At 43.6% G+C, this 21,817-nt stretch overlaps 1 protein-coding gene across 4 annotated transcripts in view; it reads right to left on the reverse strand.

Moving 5' to 3' along the window:
* The window catches only part of Ncoa2 (nuclear receptor coactivator 2), a 319,923-nt gene that overhangs the window by 16,435 nt on the left and 281,671 nt on the right, over window positions 1–21,817 (reverse strand). For 3 of the 4 annotated variants that reach the window (XM_004653297.2, XM_045142547.1, XM_045142548.1), the window contains 6 exons: window positions 19,129–19,342; window positions 16,716–16,922; window positions 11,776–11,991; window positions 7,011–7,140; window positions 4,358–4,523; window positions 466–744 (listed from right to left, as the gene is read on the reverse strand). In XM_004653297.2, coding sequence (XP_004653354.1) covers window positions 466–744; window positions 4,358–4,523; window positions 7,011–7,140; window positions 11,776–11,991; window positions 16,716–16,922; window positions 19,129–19,342 — 1,212 coding nt within the window. The remainder of the gene's footprint in view (window positions 1–465; window positions 745–4,357; window positions 4,524–7,010; window positions 7,141–11,775; window positions 11,992–16,715; window positions 16,923–19,128; window positions 19,343–21,817) is intronic. The other variant, XM_045142549.1, reaches the window with a different exon arrangement.

The raw sequence follows: 21,817 nt of genomic DNA on the forward strand, positions 1-21,817 counted from the left end.
CTTTCCATGCCAGGGCCGGAGCCCCAGCTCGGGGGCTTCAGCTTGAGCTGCAACGCTTTCTACATCGGGCCACCTTGCCAGCCCTCAACAAGCTTGTGTAACAGGAAATACGTGACTTCAAATCACCTTTTCCAAGTTGAAGTTGTCCATCCCCCAGCCTGGTTCTGCTGCTGCACTGCTACCCCATCTCCCATTATGCTTTTTTCTTCTAAAAATAGTTTATTTTTATTTATTTATTTGAGAGACAGTGAGACAAAGAATAGGCATACCAGGGCCTCCAGGCACTAAAAACAAACTCAGATGCATGTGTATCTGGCTTACATGGGTCCTGGGGAATTGAACCTGGGTCCCTTGGCTTTGTAGGCGAGTGCCTTAACTGTTAAGTCATCTCTCCAGCCCCCATTACACCTTTTGGTGTCACCTACCCAGAGCCCCTGGCTCTGCTGGTCCCATTGAAGGACTGACCTGCTGTGCTTGGAGGCGATGCTGAAGCTGAAGTCTCAGTTGATTTGGCTGGTTCTGCACCAGGCCCGTGGGGCGGAGGCCTGGCCGGGGTTGCATCCGGAGTGTGGCATAACTGGGCCGCTGCCCCATGCTGTGGAAGTTGGGATCTTGCATGGGAGTATAGCTACCCTGGGCCATTTGTGCCTGAGATGCATACTGCTGTGGGAAAACAGGGGCCTTTTGCTCCAGCAGGATGTTGGACTCCTGACTCGAGAACTGTTCTGGATCTACAGCTTGGCTCTGGAAAGAAAGCCCCAAAGAAACAAATCAGTTACAGAAAGCATCATACAAAATGCATAGCTGTTTTCTATCCTCCCTCATTTGAGGCTTGTATGGACTGTATTTATTCCACAAAGGTACACAGAGCCTGTCCCTACTTTTCCTTTTCCTTTGCCTTTGTTTAAAAGATAGAGTTAACAAGCAAAGAGGTGAGGGTCTAGGTTGACTGCCAGCATCACTTCTTCCAAGGGAGGGAGGAAAAGGAAATGCTACTGTGGAATGCCTGATCCTCACCCCCTCACCCAGGGTTGCCGTGGACCTGGAGGGGCAAGCGTCCTCTGGCAGTACATGGCTTTGCACTGCTGGCTCATACCTGTGTGCATCAGTTCGACAACTGCTTTGTATTCAGCCAGAACCAGAGCACGTGGCTCATTTTGCAGAATACAAAACAGATGCGGAGACATAAAGCAAGCTACAGGAAGCCTCTAGCTAGTATGGGGTGGGTCTGACCCCAATTTGAGATGGGGCTCCTGAGTCCCTCACCAGTGTGCCACAGTGCTTCATACAGCTCAGACTGGCCTCAAACTTGGGATGGAGCTGAGGCTGGCCTTGAACTTCTTACCTTCCTGATTGCACATCCCATGTGCTGCAATTATGCCTATAATTCATGACCAGGTCAAATTGCCCACTATTACTGGGTTTTTTGTTTGTTTGTATGTGTGTGCATGACAGGGTTTCCATGTGGCCCAGGCTGCCCTACACCTCCCAGGTGCTGGTATTACAGGCAGGGGCCATCAGAGGTGGCTCACACTGCCTGCTATTTGCTTCACTGTCCTTTACAGTTGCCAGAATTTCTTGCATGCTCACATTTTGCCACCACCCACTTACGACCTACTAGACATATTGAATGTGCTTACCATTTCTTGATTTATTCTATATATCTAGGTCAGAATGAGGCAAGTATAAAACAACAATCTCAGACTTAGGCAGCCTTGAATGTCTACATATAAAGGAGATGTACCTGGTCAATGTCAATCCCCCTCCCCCGCTTCCTTTCCTCCTACTTAAGAGCATAAATTGTTAGAAGCTGGACGGTATTCAGGAGAAAGACTCCAGCAACAATCACCTCTCTCAAGCCTCCTTTAGCCTAGTGCGATTCCAGACCTGCCTCATACCAGGATAGCCATGTCATCCTGGAGCCACACAACACGTGACCAGCCACGATGCTGTGGGCCCAATGTCCTCTTAGTGGGATCTTAAAGTGTGTGAATAGAGTCCCAGGAGAGCTTTTGTAGTTGAAATACTTGAGAACTTAAAAATATTTGTACTTTTTGGTTTGAGGTGCAGTCTCACTCTAGCCCAGGCTGACCTGGATGTCACTCTGTAGCTTGGGCTGGCCTCAAACTCATGGTGATCCTCTCACCTGAGTGCTGAGATTGTAGGCATGTGCCACCATGCCTGGTTCACATTTGCCCCCATTACACAGACAAATCAAATCATGCAATTTCCTCTTTTTTTTTTTTGTTTGTGTGTTTTGGTTTTTTGAAGTTGGGTCTCACTCTGGCTCAGGCTGACCTGGAATTCACTATGTAGTCTCAGGGTGGCCTCGAACTCATGGAAATCCACCTACCTCTGCCTCCCAAGTGCGGGTATTAAAGGCATGTGCCACCATGCCTGGCTATTTACTTATTTTTTTTTGAAAGTTTATTTGTTTTTTGTTTATTTATTTATTTGAGAGTGACAGGCAGAGAGAGAAAGAGAAAGAGAGAGAATGAGCGTGCCAGGGCTTCCAGCTGCTACAAACGAACTCCAGACGCGTGTGCCCCCTTGTGCATCTGGCTAAGGTGGGTCCTGGAAAATGGAGCCTCAAACTGGGGTCCTTAGGCTTCACTGGCAAGTGCTTAACCACTAAGCCATCTCTCCAGCCCTATTTACTTATTTTTGAGACAGAGTCTTGCTATATAGCCCAGGTTGGCCTTGCACTTTCAGTGTGTTGTAATTACAGGTATATGGCCCACCCTGGGCACAACTAAATTCCACAACACTCACTAGTGACATAAAGTACATGGGCAATTTTTTCACCTGAAGAACACAGTTATAATACACATTAACATGACATTACAATGATGGAACTGATAAGACAGAGTAGAAATAACACAAATAAATATAAAAGACTGAAAACATTAAATGATGACATTAATTTTGATAAAATGGTATTAAAAAGTTAAAAAAAATGCATGGGTCACCAACTCATGAAGAGAAAAAAATAGTGACATCATATTCTGAAAGCTGAAGTAGGAGTATTGTTGCAAGTTTATGGCCAGCCTAAGCTGCACAGTGAGACCCTGTCTTAAAAATAAACAATCAAGTGCCGGGTGTGGTGGCTCACGCCTTTAATCCCAGGAGGCAGAGGTAGGAGGATCGCCATGAGTTTGAGGCCACCCTGAGACTCCATAGTGAATTCCAGGTCAGCCTGGACCAGAGTGAGACCCTACCTTGAAAAACCAAAAACAAAACAAAAAACCAGCCAGAAAGGAGTGCCAAGTCACAAGTCACTTAGAAACTCAAGTCCAAGGGCATTTTAAAATGTCACTCAGATGAACTTGAGGCTATGAACAGAGAATGCTAAATTCTAGCTGACAGCAGGGTCAAAGCCCACCTGTCACACAGGAAATAGACAACCTCTGCTTTCCTTTTCTGGTTTACTTCAGGCTGGACCACATGGCCGCCCGTCGCTTCTTTCCATTAGGCTGCTTTCAGTATGAGTTGACGAGTCTGAGCTCCCACTCATGTCTGTGGAACTGTGGGAATTGTGACAAGACTATTTTTCATGCTTGAGAGAAGGCTCCCATGACTGTGCTGCTCCTCACAGACCTGAAGACTGCTGCAGGTCCAAGCAGTATGGGTCTTAGAAGGTGCTTTGTGGCAAGAAGAAAGATGACTCATGCTGCGTAGAGAGGAAGACAGTGACGGGGCTTTTCTAGGTCACTCTTCCTACAGGGAACCAGGAGGCTGCTTCTCATGAGCGCAGCAGTGGGGCCATGTTCAGACAGCACTGCGCGTTGTATGAGAGATGTCAGGTTATTTTTATCACAGCCCTCAGGTATTCTCCAATCAGGGAAATACCAAGACTTACAAAAGTTCATTACCTCTTAAAGAAACTTACTGAGAGGTAGAAAGATAACTGAGCTCCCTGAACTGGTTGACTTTCATGTTCCCATCTGACTGAATTTCCCCCAATCACTGCAGGCGGCATTCACCTATGAATCAATGCTTCATGAGCCACAGCCATCTCTGAAATGACTGCTGCTGCCTAGATGCACAGCTGTCCCTTCTCAGTAGGGGCTGCCTATCCCACCCACAGGTATTCAGGTGAGGGTGCTCGGGCTGCCTTCCCTTCCCTGGGAGGGCCGAGATCACTGGGCAGCGCCAGGTCCTTACGATTTCTCTGCTTCTCTTGTGCCCTTCTGCTCAGTGACCCTTGCCATGTGCAAAGCTCTGCACAGTCTCAGGTTGTTGCTTCCTGGGCAGAAGTTTATGTGTAGCAGGAAAGGGGAAGAAGGAAACAGGGCGGCGTATTAGGCTACCTTTTGCCTGCAGAACGGAATGTGTCCCTGCCGCCCTCTGTGCCTACCTGGCTGACCAGCTCTGGTATTCCTAGAGCTCTGTCGATCTCCTCTAGGCCATCGAAGTTCCGCAAGGCCAGATAGAGCTGGTCCAGGAGTGCTCCCTCATCACTTGGAGACTCCGCTGCAGGATGTGGACACAGCAAGTCATCGGGGGAGCTGCCAAATGGCTGCCTGCAAAGAGACAAGCTTCACTGTGGGTTGAGGGAAAAGCGAGTTGACTTCTAGGGACTCTGTAATAACCTCTTGTACTATCCCTACATTGCACAAAATGGCAAACCAACATTCACACCTGAAAAATCTTTTTTCAGGGACTACTCCAGGCCAGGCATAAATCACAGTGCCTGAGGCTTTTTGCTTCTGCTGTCTCTTCCTCTATCCACTTTTTTAAAAACACAAATATTGAGCCAGGCATGGTTGCGCACGCCTTTAATCCCAGCACTTGGGAGGCAGAGGTAGGAGGATCACCGTGAGTTCAAGGCCATTCTGAGACTACATAGTGAATTCCAGGTCAGCCTGAGCTAGAGTGAGACCCTACCTCAAAAAAACAAAAAACAAAACAAAACAAAAAATTTATTTGTAAGTAGAGAGAGATAGAGAGAAGAGATACAGAGACGGCAGCCGCTGCAAACTCCAGATACACGTGCCACTTTGTGTGTCTGGCTTACGTGGATACTGGGGAATTGAACCTGGGTCAAAGTGCCTTAACTGCTAAGCCATCTCTCTAGGCCCCCCTCCCACCCATTTTTTCCTGTCCTGTCCTTTCCTTTTCTTTTTTTTTTTTTTGCTTTGTGGGACAGGGTTTCACCATGTGGTCTTGGCTAGGTTGGTATTTACTGTGTAGCCAAGGTTGGCCTTGAAATAATTCTGCTTCAGTCTCCCAAGTTCTGGGGTTACAAGTATGCACCACCATTTCCAGCTCAACAACATATTCTTTGAAGAAATTTATTTTCCAATGTCTGACGTGATTACAAATGTAAGGATGGACTTCAGAGAGAAAAAGGGAAGAACACACCCACCCGGGATGGTACATAATAGCAAGAAATAAACTAAAAGATGGAGATCCACCATCAGTAAAACACCTAGGGAGAGGTTCTGAGTCTCTATTCTCTGGGAGCGGCTGTTTCTTACGTTTGCTGGAGGCCTGGGATCATTTTCCTTAGTGATGCACTCACGATTAGCTTGTCCACACTGCTGTAAAGAGCTCTCATCCACGCTCATGCAAGCCGCCCAAAGTCACCCAAAACCAAACCAATAAAAGGCAAGAAAGCAAGAGGAGAACTGATCTGAAAGAAGGGGTTCAGTAAGAAGAGGATGGGACTAAGACAGCATAATGTGGGTCAAAATTATCAAGACATTATGTAAATGTATGAAGTTGTCAATAAATAAAAATATTTTTTAAAATGCTGGGCGTGGTGGCACATGCCTTGAATCCCAGCACTCCCATCGGGAGGCAGAGGTAGGAGGATCGCCATGCATTCGAAGCCACCCTGAGACTACATAGTGAATTCCAGTTCAGCCTGGGTTAGAGTGAGATCCTACCTTGAAAATAAATAAATGAATGAACTAAATAAAATAATAAACTAAACTAAAATTAAAAAAACAAACAAACAACTGGGTGTCCCAGCACTGAGAAGACTGAGTAGAAGCTCATCATAAGTTCAAGGGCCCTACAGAGTGAGTTAGTTCCAGGTGAGCCTGGGCTAGAGTGAGCCCTTGTCTCAAAACAATATCAACAAAGTTAACCTCAGGCTGCTGGAGTGAGCAGCCTGAGGTTAACTTTGTTGATGTGTTTGTCTGAAAAACACAACAGCAAAACCAACCCCAAACCCCTAGGAACAGCAGAAAAGTAAAACACAAGATACAGCAAATACGAAGCAGAGTAAGTAACCCATGCCTAGACACGTGGGCATGAAATCACAGTGCAGCAAAGAACAAGGACAGTCCACGAGCAGCCACAGACGACCAGCTACCAACTAGCAGCAGTGATTACAAAATCAGAACAAACTCAATCACATTTGGTTACTACCAACTCCATTTTTCAAAAATGTTTTTGAACAGCTCAATAAAAAAAAACAAACACACACCTGAATTCTTCAGTTTGATATTTAAAACCCTCCATAAACCTATTATTTATCTGCTCATCTAGCCAAACTTTTTATTATAATCTTTTTATTGTGGTAAAATATACGTAACCGAAACAAGAAGGTTTTCTATTATCCTATACTCTCAGGTCATTTCTGTTACCTCAGGGCTTTTGAGAAGAGATGCTGCTCTGCCAAGTGCACTGAACTGGGCAGTCATCTCTGTTCTGAAAAAGTCTCCTTCCTCAAGACTCAGACACCTTCCCCAAGTCACCCCAACTGGATAAAACATGGTTATTTCTCTTGCAGGGCATCTACAGTACTCACCACTGGCTAGTTACACTTAGCAGCATACCCCCTTACTTTGTTACCAACTACACTGTCACGTGTTTAAGGAGCGTCCAGGTCCTGCTGGCTCTGCACTCCCCCTTTCACTCCCTAAATAGTAGATGATCTGGTCTGAGTGAATGAGAACGGGGAAGCACCGTGGACTCAGCAGGAATTCACTCGAGGCAGGCACAGGTCTGCAACAATTGCCAGGACCTACGAGCCTTTCCTTTGTGGGCCCAGGACTCACCTGTTCTGGTTGGCGAAGGATGCCTGGTCTATGGGCAGGATGCTCTCAGGCCATGGGGCCGTTTGATTTGGAGGAGCTTGTTGTTGACTGTATTGAGGTCCCCCCATATTCATCTCTAACTCAGAAGGCCCTAAAAGGGGGGAGAAAAAAAAAAACAATTTATAGACACCTTCATTCTTGTGGTCAAAGAAGTATTTCTGCTTCAGAATATAAAGTAGAGTAAGTGGTTTATGGCAAATGGAAGCAGAAATAATTATCTAAGTGAAGAATAACAGTGACAATTATGCAGATGATGAAACTCTTGTTAAAATATAAGTGAAGACCAGGCATGGTGGTGCATGCCTTTAGTTTTAGTCCCGGCACTCAGGAGGCAGAGGTAGGAGGATCACCATGTATTCCAGGCCACCCTGAGACTAACTATATAGTGAATTCCAGGTCAACCTTGAAAAACCAATATATATAATATATATATATATATATATATATATATATATATATATGGATGTAATCAATGCCGAGGTAAATAGCACCCACCAGGTTAGGAGTGCTAACAAGCTTGTTTGTATGGGTTACTTCTTATTGATATTAGAAACTGAAACTGGGAAATATAAAAATAGTAACTTATGGGCTGGAGAGATAGCTTAGCGGTTAAGCACCTACCTGTGAAGCCTACAGACCCCGGTTCGAGGCTTGATTCCCCAGGACCCACGTTAGCCAGATGCACAAGGGGGCACACTCATCTGGAACTCGTCTGCAGTGGCTGGAAGCCCTGGCGCACCCATTCTCTCTCTCTCTCTCTCTCTACCTCTTTCTCTGTCTGTCGCTCTCAAATAAATAAATAAAAATATTTAAAAAATAGTAACTTATGTCCTTTTAAAACATTATCAAAATTAGCTGGGAATGGTGGTACACACCTTTAATACCAGCACTCGGGAGACAGAGGTAGGAGAACTGCTGCAAATTCAAGGCCAGCCTGAGACCACATAGTGAATTGCAGGTCAGCCTGGGCTACAGTGAGACCCTACCTTGAAAAAGAAAACAAAACAACAAAATCATAAAAATTAATCTACCATATATTGATACAGTCAAGGTTTTTTAAAACTTTAAAAAAAAATTCATTTCACATTGATCCTCCTACCTCAGCCTCCCAAGTACTCAGATTAAAGGCGTATGCCACCATGTGTGCGCGGAGCCTCTTTTATACTAAAAAAATAATTTTGGGCTGGAGAGAAGGCTCAGTGGTTAAGGCATTTGCCTGCGGAGCTTAAGGACCCAGGTTCGAGTCCCTAATATCACCTAAGCCAGATGTACAAGGATGCATCTGGGTTTGTTTGCAGTGGCTGGAAGTCCAGGTATATCCATTTTCTCTGACTCTTTCTCTCTCTCTCTCTCTCTCAAATAAATAATATAATATTAAAATAAGCCGGGCATGGTGGTGCACGCCTTTAATCACAGCACTCGGTAGGCAGAGGTAGGAAGATCGCCGTGAGTTCGAGGTCACCCTGAGACTCCATAGTGAATTCCAGGTCAGCCTGAGCTAGAATGAGACCCTACCTCGAAAAACAAACAAACAAAAAAACCCAAAAACCAAAACCAAAACAGCCATTAAAATATTAAAATATCTAAGCGCATGCTAGGGCCTCTCGTCACAGCTCATGAATGCCTGAAGCATGTGTCACTTTGTGCACCTGACTTTATGTGGTACTAGGGAACCGAATGCAGGCAGCAGGCATTGCCTTTAACACTGAGCCAGTTCCCTAGCCCTGTTTTACATTTTTGCCAACTGCTTTCATGGCTGGATTGACAGCAAGAAGTAGAACCTCCTATGTGCCTCCACACTCCGTCATCTGGGGCACCGTGCCTCAACGGGCATGGCGTAAGACAAGACGATGTGTGCCTGTGCGCTGAGATGCACTAGTGTGGGCTGGAGGGCACTGGGGAGAAAGCGCTGGTCTAGATCATTAGCACATGGACTTTTGCTAACTGCACTTCAGTTAACTATTCTAAGAGCAAGGACAGCGCCATAGACATGCTCTGTCAACTGTCTGGCAGTACAGCCACCACTGTTGTGAATCAGCCAGTCCAAGGAGGCTCTTTTTGGTATGAGCTTTTCATAAAAATATATTTATTTAACGGGGTGGGGAGAGAGAGAGAAATGGGTGTGCTAGGGCCTCCAGCCACTGCAAACAAACTCCAGATGTGTGCGCCCCTTGTGCATCTGGCTAACGTGGACCCTGGGCAATCAAACCTGGGTCCTTTGGCTTTGCAGGCAAACGCCTTGACTGCTAAGCCATCCTTCCGACCCTTTTTCAATATTTTTAAAGGGACAGCCAGGAGTGGTGGTACACACCTTTTTAATATTTTTATTTATTTATTTGGGAGAAAGAGGCAAAGAGGCAAAAGGGGAGGGGTAGAGAGAGAGAGAGAAGAAAAAAAAAAGACATGCCAGGGCCTCCAGCTGCTGCAAACGAACTCCAGATGCATGCGTCCACGTGTATCTGGTTTATGTGGGTCTTGGAGAATTGAACCTGGGCCCTTTGGCTTTGCAGGCAAGTATCTTCACTGCTAAGCCATCTCCCTAGCCCTATTATGAGCTTTGAAGCGATATTACTATCATCTGTATGGTAGACTAGCCTTCTAGTACAACATATAATTTTTTGTTTGGTTGAGTTCTTGGCTTTTTAAAATATTTATTTATTTATTCATTTGAGAGAATGAGAGAGAAAGAGGCAGACAGACAGACAGACACACACACACACACAGAGAGAGAGAGAGAGAGAGAGAGAGAGAGAGAGAGAATGAATAAGAGAATGAGAATGGGCGAGCCAGGGCCTCCAGCCACTACAAACAAACTCTAGACACATGTGCCACCTTGTGCATCTAGCTTACATGGGTCCTGGGGAACTGAACCAAGGTCCTTTGGCTTTGTAGGCAAGCACCTAAACCACTAAGCCATCTCTCCAGCCCGAGAGCTTGTACACCGAAGTTTATAAAGCCATATCTTTTTTTAAAATTTTTATTTATTTATTTATTCATTTGAGAGAGTGAGAGAGGGAAAGAGGTAGAGAGAGAAAAAAATTGGCACACCAGTTCCTCCAGCCACTGCAAACAGACTCCAGACGCATGTGCCACTTTATACATCTGAAGAGCCATATCTTAATTTTAACTCAGTTTCAAAAGTGAGATGCTCTTCAGTGAAGTGTTGGAAAAAAATAAATTTCTGGATATAAGGGACTTCTTATAACAAACGCCTTGATATTTTATCTGTTTAATTTTTCATAGAAATCTGGTATGTTAGCTTTTGTTTTTGTTTTTTAGACATAGGGTCACACTGTAGCCCAGGCTGACCTGGAACTATGATCCTCCTATCTCTGCTGGGATCAAAGGTGTGGTGGCACTCCCTGCCTAGCTAATTTTAGCAGGGTTTTTTGTTTTTGGAGTTTTTTAGCATTTTTGAATACAACTTTCAAATGGCATGAATTTAAGTTTGGCAAACAATTATCATACTGAGTGCATTCAATGTAGAAAGTAATATAAATGACACCTCTTCCAGAAACAGTAAGCCAAAATTTGCTGAGCAATTAGTAGGTATCAGAGTTACAATGAGAATCCTGCATTATTTTCTGCAAACTTTCATCTTTCTGGGAATGAATTAGCAATTACTTATGTGTATGGTGCAATATCTAATATATCAAAAATACACAAATACTGACATCTAATTTACACTAACATACAAATTCTGTGGAAGGTTAATATGTTAGTGACTAAGAAACCAATCTCAATTGGAAGTTGCATAGATTACTAACTTTTTAAAAATTTATTAAATTTTTTTTTTTTTTTTTTGGTATTTCAAGGCTAGGTCTTGCTCTAGCCCAGGCTGACCTGGAATTCACTATGTAGTTTCAGGTGGCCTTGAACTCATAGTGATCCTTCTACTTCTAGAAGCCTCCCAAGAGCTGGGATTACAGGTGTGCGCCACCATGCCTGGCTTAAGTTTTTAATATAACAGTTTAATAGAGATAATTCATGTGCCATACAACCCACACATTTAAAGTATACCATCCAATGGTTGCTGGTATAGTCAGCGTTGTACAACCATCATCACATTGATTTTGGAACATTTTCATACATCCAAAAAGAAATATTTGTCATTAGGAGTTACTCCCAGCTTCCCTTCAGACCCCAGCTGTAGGCAGCCACAGTAGATTTGTTTGGACATTTCATGTAAATTAATTTTAATAACATGTGAACTGTCTCCAAATAGAATTCTGGATTTCATCAGGTGTATGCGATGGTCTGTGGGATCCTGCATCTTCAGCGAGGGCTGGGGAATGAGTCTGGTTTAACAGCTTAGTGTGAGGGCCCAGGAGAACTCTGAGGTCTAAGCACCATGAAGAGAGAGAGAGGGAGAGAGAACTGCCCTATTTATTTTCAAATACTATATGTGTATGTATGTATATGCTATACACACATACAGATAGATACCAAATTAACAGCATGACTCACTAATTCATCTTTCCCCGAAGTGAAAAGCAGGTCCTTTCATGAAAATGAACGATCATAAAGACAGCTAGCTCTCTTCCATAACTGGAAATCATGTCCGAGTTGATAACTCTAGCAAAAAAAAGTTCCAGCAAAATCCTACGGAGGAAAGCCTACACTACTTAAGGCTGCACTCCAGCAGCAAGTCTAGCAAGGAGCGCCAGCGTGGACAACCACCCTCAGAAACATAACAAGGAAGGCCAACGGAACGGGACCACCTCACCTATGCTCATGACCTGGGACTGAAGCGTCTGTCTCTGGCCAGGCTGGCTGCTGGCTCGCATGGAGATGTTGGCCGTCGGATTCCTGATCATGCCTCCTTGGATGGGCCGGTTCATGGCACTGGTGGTGGCAGCACAGGTGACTCGCACAGCCGAACTCTGTGGTGCCCATTCCCCAGAAGGCATCGTGGGCCGGGAAGCATTACTGCCAATCATTCCTGCATGGAAGCCAAACAAAGTTAAGAGCTACAGACACTAAAAACATTGTGAGATGCACTATCATTTCTCTACCAGACAATCATCCTGTAACCCACAGCTAGCACTCTTCCTGGGGACCACGTGGGCCCTCGCCAAAGGAAGTAAGAGGTGGCAATTCCTACAGGGTATTCACATCATGGACTTGCCACTCTACAGTTCCGAAAAGCTGTTAAAATTGTTCCCATATGTATTTAGAAACAAGTGTGGTGGTGAGTGGATAACCCCAACTTCCTTCCTCAGGAAGTGAATCACATTAGCTGAGACACACGTCAGTGGCTTTACTTTCCAAAAGGGAGGCGAGGCTAAGAGGGGCAAAGTCAAAACTGATAATCAATAGCCTGGTTATTAAAGGAAATCAGACAGCATCCTACAAAGCAAGACAGAAGACTTCCAAACCCTCACACCTTCCAGCTTATCGAACGTGGTAAACTTCTGTGGACACACCAATATGTTGACTTCCAACTCTGCTCTGATGCCATAGAGACACTTCTATATGGAGGATGCACTTCACTAATGCTCATTAAAAGACAGTTCGAGGCATTTTAAAGTTTCTATATGATGGAGAAATGAAAGGTTCTTTCTGATACTTACTAAAGCTGTGCACAGTTACGGCAAGGGCACAGCTACCTGCTCACTTTGTTGCTGATAGCACAGCAGCAGAACAGGTCAGGACATACTCACACCGACCCCTTCCTGACCGTATCACAGTAAGAACACACAACTGCCAACCAGGAGTCAGGGTCTCCTCTCCCTGCGCCTGGCTCTGGGGTGCTGGCAACAGCCAAACACTGGCTGAGAGCTGATATTCTGAAGGGAAAAACCCACAAATGAATGCAGTCCTTTATTTTGAAATATTTAATGTTGGGCATATAAAGGTTTTATTTGCAAATACATAGCTTGCTTTCATTTACTCTGTGACAAGCAACTAAGCATTTGGTGCATTTAGCAAACGGAGAGAGCATATGGTTATTTCCTCCCTCATGAGATGTGTTGAGGCTGGTACAAGGTAAAAGGATAGTTAGATTGTAAAAACTGGAACAGTATTCTACACACTTAGACATCATTTCTCTGTATGTTGATGATGTGTACTTGGTAGGTGGGCGTCTGTGAGCAGATGTGCACACCCTGCGTGCGTGATGTGGTCAGGAGAGCATCTTGCCTGCCCTCCTGTCGCTCATCCACATAGTTCCTTGAGATGGGGTCTCTCACCGACCCTGGCGCTGCCACTTGGGTTAGACTGGCTGACAAGGGACCCTCAACAATTCTCTGGTCTCTACCTCACACAGGACTGGGTTATAGGCATGTGTGGCCACACCCAGCTATTTATATGGGTGCTGGGGACTTGAACTCAGGGCAAATCAGGCCCTCTTAGGCCCTCATGCTTACACAGCAAGCACTCTTAGCTACATGAGCCATGCCATAGCCTTTTGAAAAATCTTTTATTTATTTATTTGTTTGTTTGTTTGTTTTTCAAGGTAGGATCTTGCTATAGCCCACACTGACCTGGAATTCACTATGTTGTCTCAGGCTGGCCTTGACTCACAGCGAGCCTCCTACTTTGGCCTCCTGAGTGCTGGGATTAAAGGTGTGTGACACCATGCCTGGCTTTAAAAATCGTTTTGACGAGATTAGATCTATTCAAAGATATTACAGGAGGAAAGGTATTACATTTTTCAAAACAAAAATCTACTGCATAACTAGTATAATGAGGTTAGAGAAAGTAAGGCAAGTGGGAGGAAAACCATTAGGACGCAACACTATTAGTGCAGTGAATGAGAACTGAAGTTAGTCTTTTAGTCCTTGCTTGTTTTTGGAAGCAGAAGGCATGATGTGATCTTTACAGCCTGTGTACCAGTGATTTCACAGCTGCCTGAATATAAATGTAGGCATACCTCCAAGGTCCCAAGATCCCTCCAATGACTCAAAACCTTTGTATGCCACTGATAAGGAGCTGGCCCTCAGAAAATCATTGCTCCTTTTCTCTTACACAATCTGACATAGCCAGTGCTTTGTTTATTCATCTTCAGACAGTATAAAGTGACCGTGGCATTGTTTCCACGAGTCTGTAGCTTAGTGAGGTGATCAGTGCTTGGCACTCATGGGAAGTAATCAGTACCAGCTGAAGGAATGAACTAACGTAGCACATGCATGCATCCATGAGTGCCTCCCCTCACTTCTCCATAAATAGAACTCATATTCACTTAGCTATCTAGATGACATTATATAGGTTTTATAGACTGAGCTCAAAATAAAATTCCAAGAATTTAAGCCCTCACAGTTCTATGTTCTTTTTATAATGTCTGTTTCTTTCTATGCTTTTGTCTCTAGCACCTTGTTGAGGCCAAGGATAAAAGGTATAAATTGTGAACAGTTTTTCAAAAAACTTTTGTTTAATTATTTGTAAGGGAGAGAAATAGAGAGAATGGGCATTCCAGGGCCTCTAGCCTGCAAATAAACTCCAGACACATGTGCCACTTTGGGCATATGGCTTATGTGGTTACTGGGGAACTGAATCTGGGTCCTTAGGTTTCGCAAGGTGCCTTAACCGCTAAGCCATCTCTTTAGCCTCATGAGCAGCTTTTCATTAAAGACGTCAGCATCCTCCTTCATCTAGAATCAATAGGCATTATGAGGTCCAGGAATCTGGGGCATCAGCAGTGAGTGCTGCCGCACTGAGCCCAGGGCAATATGGTAATACAGCAGCTGCCAGGAGATGAGCAGCATGGTAGATACCTGACATTACAGCAGGTCAGGATCCACAGTAGACCACATCTGAGGTGTAGCTCTGGATCAGATTCACTCATGTACCTTAGCCTTCCCACAAACTTACTATATAGCCAGGGATGAACTTGTATTTCTGGTCTTAAATTCATCTCCTGAGTGCTGAGACGACAGATGTGTGCCACCCACAGCTGGCTTATGACGTACTGGGGATTGAACCTAGAGCTTTGTGCACGCTAGACAAGCCCTCTACCAAATGAGCTATAACTCCAGTCATAAAGTTATACACATACACACACTCTTTTTTTTTTTCTTTAAAGATAGAGATTATGCTATCATACCCAGGCTGGTCTCAAATTTGTGGGCTTAAGTAGTCCTCCCACCTCTGCCTCCTGAGTAGTTGGGACTTCAAGGCACATGCCACCAAAACTTTACTTTAAAATAATGCCTTTTGAAAAAGCCAGGTGTGGTGGCACACGCCTTTAATCCCAGCACTCTGGAGGCAGAGGTAGGAGGATTGCCATGGGTTTGAGGACACCCTGAGACTCCATAGTGAATTCCACATCAGCCTGAGCTAGAGTGAGACCCTACCTTGAAAAACAAAAACAAAAACAAAAAAAGGTTTTTTTGATGGGCTGGAGAGATGGTTCAGCTGTTAAGGCGCTTGCCTCCAAGGCTAATGAACTGTATTCGATTCCCCCACGTAAAGCCAGATGCACAAAGTGGCATGTGCAGCTGGAGTTTGTTTGCAGTGCCAAGAGGCCCTGGCATGCCCATTTCCCCCTCTCTCATTCTCTCTCCCTCTCTCCTTGCAAATAAATAAAAATACTAAAAAATAATGTTTTTGAAATACATATTAGATCATCTAGAATTATGAAAGTGGTAGCATGTGCCTTGAAGTCCCAACTACTCAGGAGGCAGAGGTGGGAGGACTACTTAAGCCCACAAATCTGAATTTTATACTTCCATTTTGAAATATTCTAGTTTTGGGATATAGTGAATTTTTTTTTTTTTTGAGGTAGGGTCTCACTCTAGCTACTTTTTTTTTTAAGATAGGTACTCAACTCAGGGTCTTGTATATGCCAGGCAAGTGCCCTACCACTGAGCTAAACCCGCAGCCTTCTATCTGAAGTCTTATGAACATGACTCCCCGATACATCCTGTGAGTATCAGCAGATGCTTATGAAAGCGAGCAGTCATCGTACCACGTCTAAACTAGCAGCTGGGGTAGAAGCAAAGTAAGCTTAGTGAGATGACTCATTGGAGTCACAATCACAGGGCTGGAGAGATGGCTCAGTGACTAAGGCGCTTGCCTGCAAACCCAAAGGACCTGAGTTTGACTCCCCAGTACCCACGTAAAGCCAGATGCACAAAGTGGTTTATGAATCTAGAATCTGTTTGCAGTGCTGGAGGCCCTGGCATGCTCATTGTCTCTATCTATTTCACTCTGCTTGCAAATAAATAAATAAAAATATTTTTAAAAAGTCACACAGAGGCTCGAGAGATGGCTTAGCAGTTAAGGCACTTGACTGTGAATGCTTGTTGGAATCTCCAGATCCCAGCAAAGCCAGATGCATTAAGTGATACAAGCATGCAATGTCACACATGCTCTGGAGTTCGTTCACAGGGACTGAAAGGTTCTGGGGCACCCATTTTCTCTGTCTCTGCTTCTTTCTCCCTCTCTCTCTCACTCTCATTAAATAAATAAATAAATAAATAAATAAATAAATAAATAAATAAATAAATAAAGGCATGTGCCAACACACCCTGTCTGTCCAAGTTTTTTTAAAAAAAGTCAAAACAGAACGACATGGTTAGCCACTCTCACACTGAGGATTTGCAGGGTTTTCTGACGCATCTCTAACAAGTTCACTGGAAAAGTTCTATGAGTGTGACGTGGATGAAAATAGATCATTAAGTTCCATAACGCACGGAGAAAGTAACAATGCATTTGAGCCCTTACCTGTGCTACTGGTCCCTAAGTTTCCTTGGTTTCCTATCATCCCTTGGTTACCCATCATTCCTGGCTGAGGGATCACTGAGTAGGGACTATTGTTTCTGATTGGTGGGAAAGGTCCAGCACCAGTTGGGCTTTGCAATGTGATGTCAAGTGGTAAATTCTGGTTTGGCAATAACCTGCCCAGTTGCCCTGGTCGTGGGTTATTAAAAGCTAAGGAGAAAACAAATGAAAATTGAAGGTTAACGCAGGACAATGGAAACGAATATTAACAGCAGTAGTGTTTAGGGAAAATACTGCCTGTAAAACAGCAAAGGTGCCCACCAGGGAGCAACTACCTACATGGAAGATATTCACAGACAAAAACATATGCAGCACCAACAAGGAGACGTGTGATAAAATCAACAGGTCTCTAACCCAATTCTTTTATCTTGCAAGAATGAAATTTATGTTATTTACCATATTCTTTTCCCCAATAAGAAATTTTAATATAGAAAGGTATTTGCTAGCCACTAATATGATCCTTTTGTTGTGATGTTATTCAAACTTAGGAGAATCCTTTATCTCCTCTGATTTTTGGAGACAGGATCTTGCCACACACTTGTGATCCTCCTGCCTCAGCTTCCTAGGATTGTGACTGAGGTGTATTCCATCATGCCTGGCTCAGGAGCACAGTGTTTTCACAGCAATGAAGCTTTGAACAGTTCTTGCATAGCACGAAACCTCATACATGTGGTTTCAAAGTCAGGATATCATTTCTTACCTAGACTTTCTTAGGATTAGAATTACATTCATTGGAAGTTAAAGTCTGTAGGTATAAACTGTGTTTCTTGAAGCAGTATTAAATTAAAGGCTATAACTATAAAGCCTTTTAAAACTCAGCATACATTAATTTGAAAAGACTTTTATGGTTTGTTCACAAGAATTTATTGGAACTAAGAGGTACACTTTTGTCACATAGATAATCTGAAATTTGGTAACAATGGTATTAGAATTTAAAATACTAAGATAGTATACTCTGTAATTTTTATGGGATAATATTAAGTACTTAATTTTCTCTGAATTATATAAACATAGACTAAAATAGTAGTCAAAGGAAAGAGTAACTTCTTGATCCACAATAAAATATTTAGAAAAACTAAGGCTGGGAATAGAAATTTTGTACATGCTCAGTCTTGACTTCCTCTGAGTTACCTACCATTCAATAACCTGAATCCTGCGGGAAGCCCTAGAGGCAGGAGGAGACAACAGCCCCACCTACTTCTTTGTTGTTCTTGTTACCTACTTGTCAACTCTTTCACTTGTCCTGGCCAAATAAAAACTTAATCTTTCTTTTGTTTTACCCTTTCCAGAATGCTCAGCAGCTGCCTGAGAAAAGATCTAGTATGCTGCAATCAGAGATCTAAGAGCTGGCTGATGCCTGCCACTTCTGATCTGAGAACAAATGCCAGGCTCTGGCTCAAGCTATTTGAGGAGGAAAATAGTTGTTTTGGTTACTAGCACTGAAGACTTTGCCTTTCTATAAATTATGGCCATGCTACAGAAAAACAACTTTTTCTTCTTCCATTCAAAGCTGACAACTTCAGGTATGATCAGCTTTGTACAATTAAAAGATAAAAAATATATTTTATAAATAACAAGCTGGGTTGAACTTAAAAGGATAAAATTCTATTAAGACAGATATTTCTATTAGGATTCCCAAATGACAGGCCTTCCCCCCGCCCCCTCCTTAAGATAGGGTTTCATACTAGCTCAGGCTGATCTGGAGCTCACTATTTAGTTTTAGGGTGGCCTCGAACTCACAAAGATCCTCTTACCTCTGCCTTCCAAGTGCTGGGATTAAAAGTGTGCACCACCACATAGGGCTGGTACTTTGACTGCGTAGCTTTTTCATGTATAAGTACTTATGAAAGAATCAGTTTTTTCTTTCTAAATTTCTTTTTTTTTTTTAGACAAGGTCTTACTATATAGCCTAGGCTAGCCCTGAACTCACAATCCTCTTGCCTCAGCCTCCAGAGTGTTGAAATTATAGGCATGCACTACCACTCTTAGTTTAAATCTTCCTTAACAGAACGTTATTCCTGAGAGGTAGTAACACCTCTATTTTAAGTGCTCTGTTGTATATTAAAGGATGTAAAACCCTCATCTGGAAGCAGTAAGTGAAATATGGAGAAACCTGACAATCAGCAAGGGACTACGGCAGGTTAAGTGATTATATTACATACCAGACAGCATCAAGGAGTCTGTCTGTTCAACAGAATCCATTTTGAATAGTGTTTCCCAAAGATCCAGACAGTAGATGGTGCTGTTTGATCACAAAATCCTTGAAGTGACTAAGTGCTGTCAGCCACTAATACTCTGGTTCTTACAGTGATTATGTGGGAATTTCTTGGCAGAACCTACAACAGCTCATACTCACTGCTTTGTGAAATTCGTAGTGCGGCTTTCTGGGCTCCGACAGGTGTGACGGGGCTGTGAGTTTCAGCTGTGAGTTGCATGAGGTCATTGATGATGGCTTGCTTGTCAACTGATCCAGCAGGGGCGCCTGGCCTCGTGTCTGGGAAAAGCTGTGGTAATTGACTATTCTGCAAATCATCCAAAATCTCTTCCAAGTTGTCCAGCTCGCTGACAGGCTGTAGTCAACAAACACAAGAGTTCATCTAGACCCACACGGCAGGATCACCCCTGGCCCATCTGCAACTATGGACCTAACTACAATAAGGCTCCGGAGGAGGCAGGAACATGCGAATGTGATTGTTTTCACCTGATTATCTCTTTAAAGAGAAAGTCCAAGGAGCCTAGTTAGCACAGTAGGTAGCTCTTCAGTGTCATAACAATTACTTCCACAAAGAACAGGCAATCTATCTCTGGATTCTAAGATCCTTCATCCAGAAAATGAATGGTGGCTGCATTAGAAAGAAAGCTGTCTTTCCACATTACGATTCATTGGCAATTTGTAAATTCCTCTTCACTTTATGCAAATCACCCCACTAATTATGAGATCGTGTAGTTCTAATTCATTTTAAGTGTACTATGACACACAGCTTAGGTCTAGGTTTTGTGGTTTGGTTTTCCTTAGAAACAACAACAACAAAACTACAGTAAAAAGTGATTCAAATTCACCATGGAGCCCAGGCTGGCATTAGCCTCCCAGGTGCTGGGGTTACAGGTGTACAGAGTCTATGCTAGATCAGTTTAGCATCTCCCTGTCCCCTGCCCACCCAAACACCCAAAAAGGAGGTAATGGGGTTGGGATGGATTTCCTCAATTGGGTTCTGGTTTTGTTTGCTTGCAGTTTCAGTGTCAGTGACAGAAGCTCTCTCAGTAACTAACCAGCTTAGGTGACAAAATGTAGAGAAGATGGATTCAAGCACTTCTTAACCTGATTCGACAAGAGCCACAAAGGTTTCTTGGGGTTCTCCTCCACCTTCTTAAATTCAATTTCAACAACCAGCATTAAAATAATAAAGTAAGAATCATCACTACTTTAGCCCTCATACTTTGTTTTCCTTCGGGATGCTAAACTGATCTATCATAGACTTTCTACACCTGTAATCCCAGTGCCTGAGAGGCTAATGCCAGCCTGAGCTACATGGTGAGCTCCGGACCAGCCTGCACCACACAGTGAGAGCCTGATTCAAACAACCACAGGTGCCTGAGCTGAATGCTGGGACTCTTTTCTAGTGAAGACAGGGCAAAAATGATTTTCTTGATGTGTAGGAGGAAGACAAATCTGACAGCCTTCTCAAAAAGACACTAGATGGACTTTGAATCCTTGTCTATGAGTAACCCTTTCTTCCACACTGGCAAATCAAATGAAATACTGGCCACACACCTGAGAATGGGCTGTTTGTATCCTACGTACAAATTCTGTCATTCACATGGAAGTTGGCATCACTAAGGTTTTGCCACTTAGAGCAAACATAATATCTACACAGGATGTCTTTTTCTGTTTGAGGTAGGGCCTCCCTCATGTCACCCAGGTTTGCCTCAAACTTCTGATCCTTCTGCCTCAGCTTCCTGAGCAGTGGGTCAGGTATGTGCCACCTTGCAGGGCCTAGGATATCTCCTGACTAGAGTAGTTCTAGGAAGTGCTCAGATTCAAGTGACATTTTATTTGATTCTTCTCAAAGACAACTAGCATAGGAATAAGCTTAGGGACCCATTTTCCATTGTAAGAGCAATTATGAGACCATTTTCTTGTCACCCATTTTTAACAAAAGAATGAGACTCTCTTTGGGAGAGTTTCAGCCAGAAAGGCACAATAATCCTTAATACTCCCCAAGAGGAAGGTACTGTCTGCATACTCCCAAGGGCAACCCAGCTTTTCCTCCAGAATAGCAGTATGCCACTGCTTCTAAGTGAGTCCAGGTCAGGCTAGCCTGCCTTTACAGAGGCTTTAGTTACCTGTCCATGCTGCTGTAGTCACCCACCTCTCAGTCACTCCATCTGAGCACATAACCCATCGAGCTGACTGGTGGACAAAACACACGACTTCAGCAGTCATTTAATGGCACTCCTTTTATTCTAATTGCGCAAAAAAGATTTTGTATACTTTAAATACTGAAAATGAACTCCAGATACATGTGCCATCTTCTGCATCTGGTCTATGTGGGTACTAAGGAACTGAACCTGGGTCCTTAGGTTTCACAGGCAATCTACTTAACCCCTAAGCCACCTCTTCAGCCCAAGTTTTTTTTGGTTTGATTAATTTAATTTATTTGAGAGACAGAGAAAGAGAATGGGTGTGTCAGGGCCAGTAGCCACTGCAAATGAAATCCAGACACATGCGCCACCTTGCGCATCTGGCAAGAGCTCTTTGAACTTTCTTTTCTTGCTTCTTTCCACGGTTTTCCCAGGCCCACCATGTGGGTGCCTTTCCTTGGTTCTGTTCTTCCAATAAATCTAATAATTTAATAGTTATCTTTCTCAGTCTTTTTTATTCAATTCTTTGATTAGAGTTACACTGTCTTTCATTTTAAGAGTTAATGAGACAGGTTGTGTGCATAGGATGGGGAGGAACTCAAAGGTAAAGTCCTTGTATATTAGGCCCTGGGCTCATTTTTTTTTCTTCTTTGAGTTAGGGTTTCACTCTAGTCCAGGCTGAC

Source organism: Jaculus jaculus, chromosome 2 (genome assembly GCF_020740685.1).
Source record: "Jaculus jaculus isolate mJacJac1 chromosome 2, mJacJac1.mat.Y.cur, whole genome shotgun sequence".
In the NCBI taxonomy this organism is placed as follows: Eukaryota; Metazoa; Chordata; class Mammalia; order Rodentia; family Dipodidae; genus Jaculus; species Jaculus jaculus.